We start from the raw sequence: 12,500 nt of genomic DNA on the forward strand, positions 1-12,500 counted from the left end.
CCTTTACAACCTCCACGACCTCCAGAGAGGCCAGGGAGAGTCTCTCAGAGGCTAACAAGGGCTATAAAGAGTACACAGAGGTGAGGAGGGGGGGAGGAGGGCCTTCATAGCCTTCACACTCTCTTTAGCACAAACACGACTCTGTGGACTTGTCTCACCTGTTCTTCATACTCCCCTTTCCCTCCACCCTCCCTCCCTCCCTCCCCCTCCACCCCCCCCCTGTAGAACATGTGTATGCTGGAGAGTGAGCTGGAGAATCAGCTAGGAGAGTTCCACCTCAAGATGAAGGGTGAGTTACATCATCACCTCTGTGTGTCATCATAAGAGGGATATATTTACCATATCATAAGAGGGATATATTTACCATATCATATGAGGGCTATATTTACCATATCATATGAGGGATATATTTACCATATCATAAGAGGGATATATTTACCCCCTGACCTCCCCTGTGTTTTGCAGGTCTCGCAGGCTTCGCCAGGCTCTGTACTGGAGACCAGTATGAGGTTAGTCTCTCTCTCCCTCTCTCTCTCTCTGTCTCTTTCTCTCTCTCTCCCCCCCCCCTCTCTCTCTCTGTGTCTCCCTCTCTCTGTCCCTCTCTCTCCCCCTTCTCTCTCTCTCTCTCTCTCCTCCTCTCTCTCTCTCCCTCTCTCTTTGTCTCTTTTTCTCTCTCCCCCCCTCTCTCACTCTCTGTGTCTCTCTCTGTCTCTCTCTGTCTCTCTCTCTTTCTCTCTCTCTCTCTTTCTCTGTCTCCCCCTTCTCACTCCCTCTATCCCCTCTGACCCCTCCCTCCCCCTCCTCCCCCCTCCCTCCAAGGTGTTAATGAAGTACGGGCGTCAGCGCTGGAGGCTGCGAGGCAGGATGGAGGTGAACGGAGGCCAGGTGTGGGACAGTGAGGACACGGTCTTCCTGCCCCTCATCACCGAGCTGCTGTCCATCAAGGTGGACACACACACACACACACACACACGCACAGACAGACACACACACGCGCACAGACAGACACACACACACACACATACGGACACACACACACACACACACACGCACAGACAGACACACACACGCGCACAGACAGACACACACACACACACACACACATACGGGCACACGCGCACACACACACACACACACAGACACACACACACCACACACACACACACACACACACACACACACACACGTGCACACACACACACAGACCACGCCTGGCCTAACTGTGGTTGGTTGGTTGGTTGGTTGCTAGGTGACGGAGGTGAAGGGGCTGGCCAGCCACGTGGTGGTGGGCGTGGTGGCGTGCGAGACCAAGGACCTGCTGGCTCCGCTCACACAGACGGTCGCTGTGGACGTCAATGACCTGGGCACCCTGAAACTGAGCCTGGAGGTCACCTGGAGGTAGGGGGGGGGGTCTGTGTCTGTGTGTGTGTTATAGCTTATAGAAACCCACAGTATAACATCTGTAGTCTATACCAGCGGTTCCCAACCTTTTAGGACTCACGGCCCACTTTACAGATATGTCCAGTATTCGCGGCCCACTCAGCAGCGCGCAAAGCTCGCGCGACTTTTTTTTCGCGTGCACGCGCATGAAACGCGCACGAGCGCTCAAAACAATTACGTAATTTGACCAAAAACTAGAGGGAGCGTGGCAAAACATTTAAAAATAAATAGCGGTTAAACCATTAAAGCCGAGCGGCAATGTTTTATATAGCAGGTGATCAAATACCAAGATCGTAAATGTTGTATGTGTTCAATATTTACGACCAAACATCCTTATGTGTGTGGACAACTCCCGACTCCCGACTAGGGTTGCCAGATGGGCTCGGGTTTTTTGGGTGGAATTAGCGGTTTTAGACTGTGGTTAGGGTGGAAAATGTCGATCCCATCTGGAAACCCTGTTCGCGAGTCCGGGATGGAATGTAGCCAATCAAGAAGCGAGCTGACTTCTTCTTTTCGGATGGAAATATCGGCGCACACCACACACAATACGATCAAGGCTGTTCAATCCAAGATTTTTAATCTTTTTAAAATTAAAACGTTTTTGTAACAAAAAAACGTCAATAAAACATTTTTTTTGCCCATGATTTGGCGGCCCACTTGCAGTACTCTCGCGGACCACCAGTGGGCCGCGGACCACAGGTTGGGAACCGCTGGTCTATACAATTGCAAAGGAGATTTGTGTGTCAACCCAGTGTCCAAATTAACACTCCCCCCCCCTCCTCCCGCCCCCAGTCCGTTTGATAAGGAGGATCAGGTCTCTGCTGCCAGCTCCGTCAACAAGCCCCCCAGCGTCAACAAGAGGTTCTCCACCTACAGCCAGAGCCCCCCCGACACGCCGTCGCTACGGGAACAGGCCTTCTATGTGAGTCACAGTACAGATACATGTCTATCTATCTATCTATCTATCTATCTATCTATCTATCTATCTATCTATCTAGTCTAGTTGTGATGACCTGAAGTGTGTGTGTGTACTCTACTTGGGATGACAAGTGTATGTGTGTGTGTGTGTGGGTGTGTGTGTGTAGGCGGGCCCGCGTGCCCTGCTGGACGTGTTCAGGGTCTCTGTGGTCCACAGCTGCTCCACAGGCTCCTCCTCCTCTGTACGCCTGAGCAGAGCTAACATGCTGCTGGACGTAAGTGCTGCTAGCCTAGCCTAGCCTAGCGACCCCACTAGAGACCTGTAGATGTAAGTGCTGCTAGCCTAGCCTAACCTAGCCGGGACGTGATTTTATAGACCTTTTCAATAGACTTGACAAGCTTAAGATTGAGACATTCATCTGTGGACCCACTGTTGACAGAGGTAACCTCAAATTCAGCCGGCTCCTAAGCCTTAACACGTGGCTCTCTGGTGCGTGCAAACTTAAAGGGCTGAAATGTATTGACCACTGGAACATATTCTGGAGGCAGAGAGACCTATTCAAAAGAGACAGCCTCCACTTAAACAGATCGAGAGCAGATCGAGAGAATACCATTTAATGAACAACATACTCTTCAACCTCATAAACTCTGCTCCCCCTTCCCTCGCTGCTCTTGAGCCAACTGGAAGGCCGACAACGCAGGATTCTTCAGACTCAGCACAGGCAGCTGAATTGTTCACAGTGGATAAACTCTCCCCAAAGACCTGCTACTCATCACAGCCTACAGTAAAGGGCCCTCCAAACTCATTACAGCTGGCTGAAATGTGCGCTGCAGATGACCTCTCAGTCTCCCCATGCTCTGAACTGCACAGGAGAAAGGTTCTAAAATTGGGGGGTGCTGACTCGATAAGAATTGGTGTCTTGTTATCTTTGTCTAACCAAGTCTCAGTTCTAAATAAAAAATCTAGTTCATAGGAGCTAATCAAGTCGTTGATTAAGAGACACTTATTAGCTAAGGATCTGGCATTGAAAAGTGCTAGCTTGAGTGGTTCTGTGTTTGGTCTCTGTGTGGGCTGTGTGTGGCAGGGTACAGAGATTACATTTGAAGGGTGTATAGAGCATTCTGACCTGCGGTTAACAGTTGCGACCCCACTAGAGACCTGTTGATGTAAGTGCTGCTAGCCTAGCCTTGCCTAGTGACCCCACTAGAGACCTGTAGATGTAAGTGCTCCTAGCCTAGCGTGTGTGTGTGTGTGTTTCTGTGTGCATGTGTGTGACCGTTCGTCCTGAAACCAGAGCATATTTCCAGAGCGTATTTACGAACGCACCCTCTGATTACCTTTTGCCACCACTCTCCCTAGTATTAACAAGAGTCCCCCCCCTCCTCCACCCTCCTCCCAACTCCCCCGCCTCCCTCCCTCCCTCCCTGTCCCCCTGGTATGACCTGAAATACAGTATAATCATGTCTCTCTCCTCCCTCCCTCCCTCCCTCCCTCCCCCTCCCCCTGTTATGACCTGAAATACAGTATAATAATGTCTCTCTCTCTCCTCCCTCCCTCCCTCCCTCCCTCCCTCCCTCCTTCCCTCCTCCCCTGGTAGAACATGCTGAGGAGACAGGAGGAGATAGAGAACGGCACGGCCTGGTCCAACTCCTCAGAGTCTTCCGATGACTCCTCCTCCAGCCCTCAGCTCCGCCTCTCCGCCAAGCCCCTCCCCCTTCCCCCCCTGGCCGCCAAGCCCCTCCTCCCCCTGGTCCAGCCGGAGCTCCAGGCCCCCTCCCCCTCCGTCCACATCTCCTTCGCCACGCCCGCCGCCGCCGAGTGTTGCCCCGGGCAACCGGAGGAGATGGAGTCGGGGGCGAAGGAGGGGGGAGAGGAGGATGCTGGGAGGAAACAGCCGGCGGTGGCGTTGTCGGCGGCTAACAGCCACGCCCGCTACTCGCGTGCCCTCAGCCACATCAGCGAGCACAGCGCAGACGGCGCCCTGACTGACAGATCGGCCAGCCAATCGGGGGAGGGGGTTGTCGACAACAACCGAGACGTCAAGACGGGGCTGCCGTTGTCGTCAGGGGCTGTCGCCATGGAGACGGCGGGGGGGGCAGTGGGGGTCTGGGACCCCTCGGACCCCTGCGCCCCCCCCCCCAACCCTCCTCCCGGAGAGGAAGAGGAGGACCCCAGGACTGACTCACACACACAGACCCCCTCACACACACACGCACGCACACCCACACACACTCTCCCACAGACTCCCCCACCCACACACACTCTCCCACTCCCACAGACACTGGCCCAGGGCACGGAGGAGTCAGACACATACATGGCCCACAGGGTGGTGGTGGAGGCCGAAAAGCCTGGGACTGGAGTAGACACCCTGCCCAGAGAGGGAGAGGAGCCTGGGGCTGGAGTAGAAGGCCTGTCCAAGGAGGGAGAGGGGCCTGGGGCTGTGGACAGCGGGGTGGGGGGGCCTGGGGGTGTAGACAGCGGGGTGGGGGGGCCTGAGGTGGTAGACAGCAGGGTGGGGGGGCCTGGGGGTGTAGACAGCGGGGTGGGGGGGCCTGGGGGTGTAGACAGCGGGGTGGGGGGGCCTGGGGGTGTAGACAGCGGGGTGGGGGGGCCTGGGGGTGTAGACAGCGGGGTGGGGGGGCCTGGGGGTGTAGACAGCGGGGTGGGGGAGGCCCTGGCCACGGTCATCTCCTCTCTGGATGACTACAGAGGCCAGTTCCCTGAGCTGCAGGTCCTGGAACAGGAGGTCCACCTACTGGAGGACACTCTCACTGTGAGTCACCGCTAGGGGGGGCGGGGGGTGCGGGGGGTGGGTGGGTGTGTCTGTGTGTGTGTGTGTGTGTCTGTGTGTGTGTGTGTGTGTGTGTGTGTGTGTGTGTGTGAATGTGTGTCTGTGTCTTTGTGGGTGTGTGTGTGTGTTTGAAGTTTTATTATTACATTGTCACATTACATAAGAAACATTGTTATGCTTCAGTTCTTGACATCGCAGCACAAGACAATAGACAATAAGGCAAGATAATTATAAAGTGACAATAGTACAAGACGTGTGTGTCTCTGTGTCTGTGTGTGTGTGTGTCTGTGTGTGTCTGTGTGGGTCTGGGTGTGTGTGTGTGTCTGTGTGTGTGTGTGTGTGTGTGGGTCTGGGTGTGTGTGTGTGTGTGTGTGTGTCTGTGTGGGTCTGGGTGTGTTTGTGTGTGTGTGTGTGTGTGTGTGTGTGTGTGTGTGTGTGTGTGTCTGTGTGGGTCTGGGTGGGTCTGGGTGTGTGTGTGTGTGTGTGTGATGATGGTGACTGTAGATAGCACAGATTTAGATGTTACGTTTTAGATGTTGTGACTCACAATGGAAAGGTCCTGTTGATAAGAATGAACACCGAATGTATGTGCGTGTGAGTGTGTGTGTGTCTGTGTGTGTCTGTGTGTATGTGTGTGTATATCCTTCCCAGAATCCCGTAGCCCCCCAGGGGAGAGAGTGGTCAGGGCGAGAACTTCCTGTCACACACACACTCAGCTGACTGATAGATAAACAGTCAGACTTTCTGTCTAAGCAGCCAATAAGAGACAAGGAGACTTCCTCCAGACCTGATGATGTCACGGCCCCTCCCCCTACAGCTGCGTTCGTAAATACGCTCTGGAAATCTGAATACACTCATGGAATGCCTCTTGTCCAATCAAATTACTTGGTCCCTTTATGACGTTGAACCTAGTGTGCGCTCCGGCACTCTCAGAGCGAATTAACGAACGCACCCAAGATGACAGATTAGAGGTTCTACAAACACACGGGCTGGTTGCCTTGGAGACCCAGACCCTGTCACATGCCCTGTGCTGGTGGTCTGTGTACGCCCAATTGTGTTTTGTATCTTTGAAAAGTTTGATTGTCTCTGACAATGTGTGACTCGTTCTAATGCTTTGGTCCTCATGTCTGATCTGATGTAATGATCAGACTTTTCTTTAGAAAGATGTGAACACATTTCAGTGTTGTTGAAAATCAACGACACATCGCTATATTTACAATCTGGACTTCTGATACTCCAATGATGGCATGGACCACTGCAATACCAGCTGTGTGTGTGTGTGTGTGTGTGTGTGTGCATGTGTGTGTGTGCATGTGTGTGTGTATGTGTGTGTGTGCACGTGCGTGCGTGTGTATGTGTATGTGTGTGTTTTATCTGACTGTGTGTGTCTGTGTCTGTGTGTTTGTGTGCGCGTGCGTGTGTGTGTGTGTTTTATCTGACTGTGTGTGTGTGTGTGTATGTGTGTGTTTTATCTGACTGTGTGTGTGTGTGTGTGTGTGTGTGTGTGTGTGCAGGGTCGTTGTCCCAGCCGGGGGTCCAGCGTCAGTCTGACGGAGGAGACCGCTCTGGGGAGCTTTGACTTCTGGACACGTCAGACCTGGAGGAGGAGGAGGAGGAGGAGGAAGGAGGAGGAGGAAAGGAAAATAGAAAGACTGACAGGTATGAAGGTGGCTCCTGAACACTGAATGCTACAAGTTAAACATGACACCTTTCTGCAAATTTTAAAGCAAGGTTTCTTTTTATTTAACATTTTCAGAGGTTTTAAATGATACAAAAGGAAAAGGCCCCTGTGCAAAAGTTTGGGAAACCTTTTGGATTATTCTTTGTTACCTTTTGAGAAGATGATTACTAAGGCCCAGACCAAGGTGATTTACTAGTTAGGGCTTCAATGAGTCAGGTGAATATAATTCCAGGGTTGAACTATATATTCTGAAGTAACTCTTCTAAAGTATCCGACTGTGGTGGCTGTTGTGTCTGGTGTTAAAAACCATGGGTTCCTCTAAACAGTTGTCCAAGGATGTCAGAATCAAGATCACTTCCACCATCAAGGAGAAGGCTAGAAAAAACTATCTTGCTTCTTTTCACTTAGATATTAATTGTAAAAGGCATTTTGACTAGGGGTGCCCACATTTGTGCACCCCACTGGGAGAGAGACATAGAGAGAGAGAGAGGAGAGAGAGAGAGAGAGAGAGAGAGAGAGAGAGAGAGAGAGAGAGAGAGAGAGAGAGAGAGAGACATAGAGAGAGAGAGAGAGAGAGAGAGACAGAGAGAGAGACAGAGAGAGAGACAGAGAGAGAGAGAGACAGAGAGAGAGAGACAGACAGAGAGAGACAGAGACAGAGAGAGACAGAGAGAGACAGAGAGAGAGAGACAGACAGAGCGAGACAGAGAGAGAGAGACAGACAGAGAGAGACAGAGAGAGTTGTTATGGTTATATACAGCTGTAGTCAGGTGTGTCAGTGAACTGTCCCACTCACGCCTCCCTCCTCCTGTGTGTGTGTGTGGTTGCTGTGTGTGTGTGGTTGCTGTGTGTGTGTGTGTGTGTGTGTGTGTGTCCAGCGCTCGCCACAGCACGCCCCGCAGGCCGGGGGAGGGGGAGGGAGGCTGGGACGACCCCTCAGTTCCCATGACGACAGGCTGCCTGGCTCTAGATCACACCCTGGTGGCGCACCTGAGCAACTGCAGCTCACAACTACTGGTGAGGGACATCACACACACACCAGCCACACGCACCAACCACACACACACACACACACACACACACACACACACACACACACTCTCTCCTCTTCTCACTATGCATTTTCAAGCAATTGAGTTTGACCTAACGCAGGGTGATGGTATGGTAATGTAGGATGATGGTATGGTAATGTAGGGTGATGGTATGGTAATGTAGGGTGATGGTATGGTAATGTAGGGTGATGGTAATGTAGGGTGATGGTAATGTAGGGTGATGGTAATGTAGGGTGATGGTATGGTAATGTAGGGTGATGGTAATGTAGGGTGATGGTAATGTAGGGTGATGGTATGGTAATGTAGGGTGATGGTATGGTAATGTAGGGTGATGGTGATGTAGGGTGATGGTAATGTAGGGTGATGGTAATGTAGGGTGATGGTAATGTAGGGTGATGGTATGGTAATGTAGGGTGATGGTAATGTAGGGTGATGGTATGGTAATGTAGGGTGATGGTATGGTAATGTAGGGTGATGGTATGGTAATGTAGGGTGATGGTATGGTCATGTAGGGTGATGGTATGGTAATGTTGGGTGATGGTATGGTAATGTAGTGACTCTTTACATTGAATTCCTTAAACAAGGCAACCGTCTCTTGACAAATTAGGTAAACACACTTGCCTCGATTTTCTGCGAAGAAATATTGTAATAGGCTAGGTGCACGATCTCCACTACTTCCTGAAAGGCACCTTGCATGAACATATCCTGTCTCACTCTATTGGTTTAATTGATTAATCAGCTGTGCACTGTGTGTTCCAACAGTTTACCACACAGCTGATTAATCAATTAAACCAATAGAGTGAGACAGGATATGTTCATGCAAGGTGCCTTTCAGGAAGTAGTGGAGATCGTGCACCTAGCCTATTCCCATCTGTCCTGAATGCGGCGGCCCTCACTGTCAACTTTCCTCTTTTTATTGAGCCAGATAGCATTCGAGTGGTGCTGCTACTATGTGGTGAAAGGAGGAATTGCACTGTAAAGATGTATTCTGTTTGACAGCTAGCGGGCGATAAATAAATAATACATTATAAGACCAAAGCTGCCGGACTCTGGACATGCCTGACCTAACGTCTTCTGCTGTGTGTGCGTGTGTGTGTGTCTGTGTGTCTGTGTGTGTGTGCGTGTGTGTGTGTGTGTGTGTGTGTGTGTGTGTGTGTGTGTGTGTGTGTGCATGTGCGTGTGTGTGTTACAGAGGCTGGGGACGTTCGGCCCGCTGCGCTGCGGGGAGATGTATGCACTGGACCGTCTGCTACGGGAGGCCCGCGTGCTGCGGCTGATACGCAGGGTCGCCATGGCAACGCCCGGGGGGGGCGTGGCCCGCGCCGACGAGGGTGAGAGGTCATCAGCTGTCTGCTCCTGATTGTATGATGTACATGGATCACTCCTGTTAGAGAGAGAGAGAGAGAGAGAGAGAGAGAGAGAGAGAGAGAGAGAGAGAGAGAGAGAGAGAGAGAGAGAGAGAGAGAGAGAGAGAGAGAGACAGACAGACAGACAGACAGACAGACAGACAGACAGACAGACAGACAGACAGACAGACAGACAGACAGACAGACAGACAGACAGACAGACAGACAGACAGACAGACAGACAGACAGACAGACAGACAGACAGACAGACAGACAGACATTAAGTAGACAGGACTGTATTGTATCTAGTGACTACAGTATATTCACTCTCCATACTGAATAAGTTAATAACCTTGTACAAGATGGATCCTGATTGAATGATCATCTCTTTCTTCCTCTCTCCCTCCTCCTCTCCTCCTCTCTCCCTCCTCCATCCTCACTTCCCCCCCACCTCTCCTCCTCTATCTTTCTTCCCCCCTCTCTCCCTCCCCCTTCTCCACCCCCCCTCCTCCACCCCCCCTCTCCTCTCCTCTCTAGTGGTTCCCCAGTTGGCGCGGTGTGGGGGGGCCGTGTTGCTATGGCAGCAGTGTGTGGGGGGGGGGGGTGTGTACTCCACCTCCCCTGAGGTCTTCGTCTCAGCGCTCAGCTCCTCCTACACCAGCAAGCTGCCAGACAGGGCCGTCTGCATGGCCCACACTGGTGAGTGTGTGCGTGTGTGTATGACTGTGTGTGTGTGTGTGTGTGTGTGTTTACATTAAAGTTTTTGCCATTTAGCAGACGCCTTATTCCAAAGCGACTTACAAACGATACTCCTTCTTCTCCTCCTCCTCCTCCTCCTCCTCCAGTGTTCGTGCGTCTGGCTGAGAGGATCCTGGAGCGCCGTCTCCCTCGGCGACCGGGGGGGGTGGCCTCCAGAGGGGGTGTGGCCTCCGGAGAGACGCTGCTGACGTTGTTCCAGTTCTGGAGTTACCTGGAGGCCGAGGGAGTCATACAGCTGGACACACACCTGTCTGACCTGGCACAGGAGGGTACGACACACACACACACACACACAACTGTCTGACCTGGCACAGGAGGGTAGGACACACACACACACACACACACAGACACACACACACACACACACACACACACACACACCTGGACACACACACACACACACACACACCTATCTGACCTGGCACAGGAGGTTAGGACACACACACACACACACACACATACACACACACACACACACACACACATACAACAGGTGTCAATAGTCATGTTTCCATAAACCATTTTGAAGTATATCGCATTAGAAATGTTATGGAAATGGCTTAATTCTAATAAACTTCCTCTAATTCACACAAAAGTTTGTACTCGCTTAAGGTGGTTTTTGCCTAATGCGAATCAGAGTTAATGAGCATTAAGTTAAATGGAAACAGGTTTGCCGAATAAACTCTGACGTAGCGAACATTCAACTCACGTGACTCAACTGTTTCCTTCGTCTCTGGACAGTCTGCAACATGGCCAATGCTAGCTGACATGCAAGAATTATTATAACTTTCCCAAGTGAAACTAATTCCTGAATTCCTCTCTCCATTTTCTGTCAGATTGAAACTAATACCTCTCTCCATTTTCTCTCCTGGTTTGTTTGTTTACTTCCACAACTATGCGTAACGTAGACACGTAGCCTACACCGCCTCACGTATTCTAGCTTATTCGCTCTAAACCAGTTAATAGAAACGCTCATAACTCGCACATGATTTGCATTTTCTTTTTGCGAAAATTCACTTAAAAAATTCGCTTGACATTTTATGGAAACACAACTAATGTTTCAGGGCCTCAGCAGGGTAACAACAGGTTGTTCTTTGATCATATGTGAATGTGCTGCCATGGCGTCCATTGTTGTTGTTTTAACACCTCCCTCCCTCCTTCCTCCCCCCCCTCCCTCCTTCCTCCCCCCCCTCCCTCCCTCCCTTCTTCTCCCCCTCCCTCCTCCCCCCCCTCCCTCCCTCCCTCCTTCTCCCCCTCCCTCCCCTCCCTCCTACTCCCCCTCCCTCCCCTCCCGCCCCCCCCCTCTCTCCCTCCCTCCCTTTCCCCCCCCCAGTGTGGCTGGTCCAGAGCCTGCGTCCGGGGGGGGACCAGGAGGGTGTGCTGCGTGCTCTGCGGCGCCCCCCCGAGGCCAGCCTGGGGAGGGAGGGGCTGCGGGCCGTCATCCTGCTGCTCACGGACCCCCGGGCACGGGTCTCTGCCCAGGCCTCCTCCCTGCTCCGCGGCCTGGGGGCCGAGGGACTCAGAGAGAGGGTGAGGAGACAAGAACCACAACAAACAAAAGCAAACTATTGTTTCTACTGCCTGTTTCGTTGATTAACCAAAAATAACCGAGGGGTTCGAACCCCGGCTGGCCACATGTCGAGGTGTCCTTGGGTAAGACACTGAACCCCAAATTGTTCCCAATTGGCGGGCCGGTCAGGGCTCGACGTTAACGCTGTTTTACTTGTCCGGAGCAAGTAAAACTTTCGCCGGGTTTGGCGCGAGACTAGACTAGATGATCGTGAGTGAAGATATTATCAAAGCATACGGGTGATCGACAGGCGAGTACGCTTTGATAATATCTTCACTCACGATCATCTAGTCTCGTCTCGCGCCTGCGCCGTCTGTTGTTCTTCCTGCACACAGGTAAAAATATCCGGGATCTAGCAGCGTTGTCGTGCTCGCGCAAACAAACCCTGCAAAAGTTTTACTTGCTCCGGAGACAAGTAAAACGGCGTTAATGTCGAGCCCTGCCGGTGTCTTGCATGGTAGCTTGCCGCCATTGGTGTGTGAATGTGTGTGTGAATGGGTGAATGAGAGGCCATTGTAAAGCGCTTTGGAATAAGGCGCTATATAAGTCAGTCCATTTTTACCATTTACCAAAGCCGGGGGGGTTAGACAGGGATGCAGCTTGAGTCCAACCCTCTTCAACATCAATGAGTTGGCAAAGACATTAGAACAGTCAGCAACAGCAGCATCCCCCTAGTAGACACAGAAGTCAAATGCCTACTGTTTGAAGACGACCTGGTGCTGCTGTCTCCAACCAAAGAAGGGCTACAACAGCACCTTGGTCTTCTGCACAAATTCTCCCTGACCTGGGCCTTGACAGTGAATCTAACCAAGACAAAAATTAAGATTTTCCCAAAAAGATCCAGCCTCCAGCACGACAAATAAAAACATTTTGTAGATAAAAATGCCCTAGAACATACAAAAAATTATACTTACCTCGGCCTAAACATCAGCACCACAGGTA

General features: G+C 51.7%; 1 protein-coding gene across 1 annotated transcript in view; it reads left to right on the plus strand.

Moving 5' to 3' along the window:
* The window catches only part of ripor1 (RHO family interacting cell polarization regulator 1), a 33,497-nt gene that overhangs the window by 18,948 nt on the left and 2,049 nt on the right, over nt 1–12,500 (plus strand). Inside the window, 14 exon segments of the mRNA XM_080539523.1 lie at nt 1–80; nt 226–289; nt 466–509; nt 820–945; nt 1,250–1,398; nt 2,233–2,362; nt 3,957–5,132; nt 6,665–6,731; nt 6,734–6,809; nt 7,710–7,848; nt 9,076–9,214; nt 9,767–9,928; nt 10,075–10,257; nt 11,322–11,518. The exon segment at nt 1–80 is cut by the window's left edge and continues 70 nt beyond it. Of these exon segments, the coding sequence (XP_080395649.1) occupies nt 1–80; nt 226–289; nt 466–509; nt 820–945; nt 1,250–1,398; nt 2,233–2,362; nt 3,957–5,132; nt 6,665–6,731; nt 6,734–6,809; nt 7,710–7,848; nt 9,076–9,214; nt 9,767–9,928; nt 10,075–10,257; nt 11,322–11,518 (2,732 nt within the window).

Source organism: Nansenia antarctica (assembly GCF_963989245.1).
Source record: "Nansenia antarctica genome assembly, chromosome: 9".
NCBI classification, from domain to species: Eukaryota; Metazoa; Chordata; class Actinopteri; order Argentiniformes; family Microstomatidae; genus Nansenia; species Nansenia antarctica.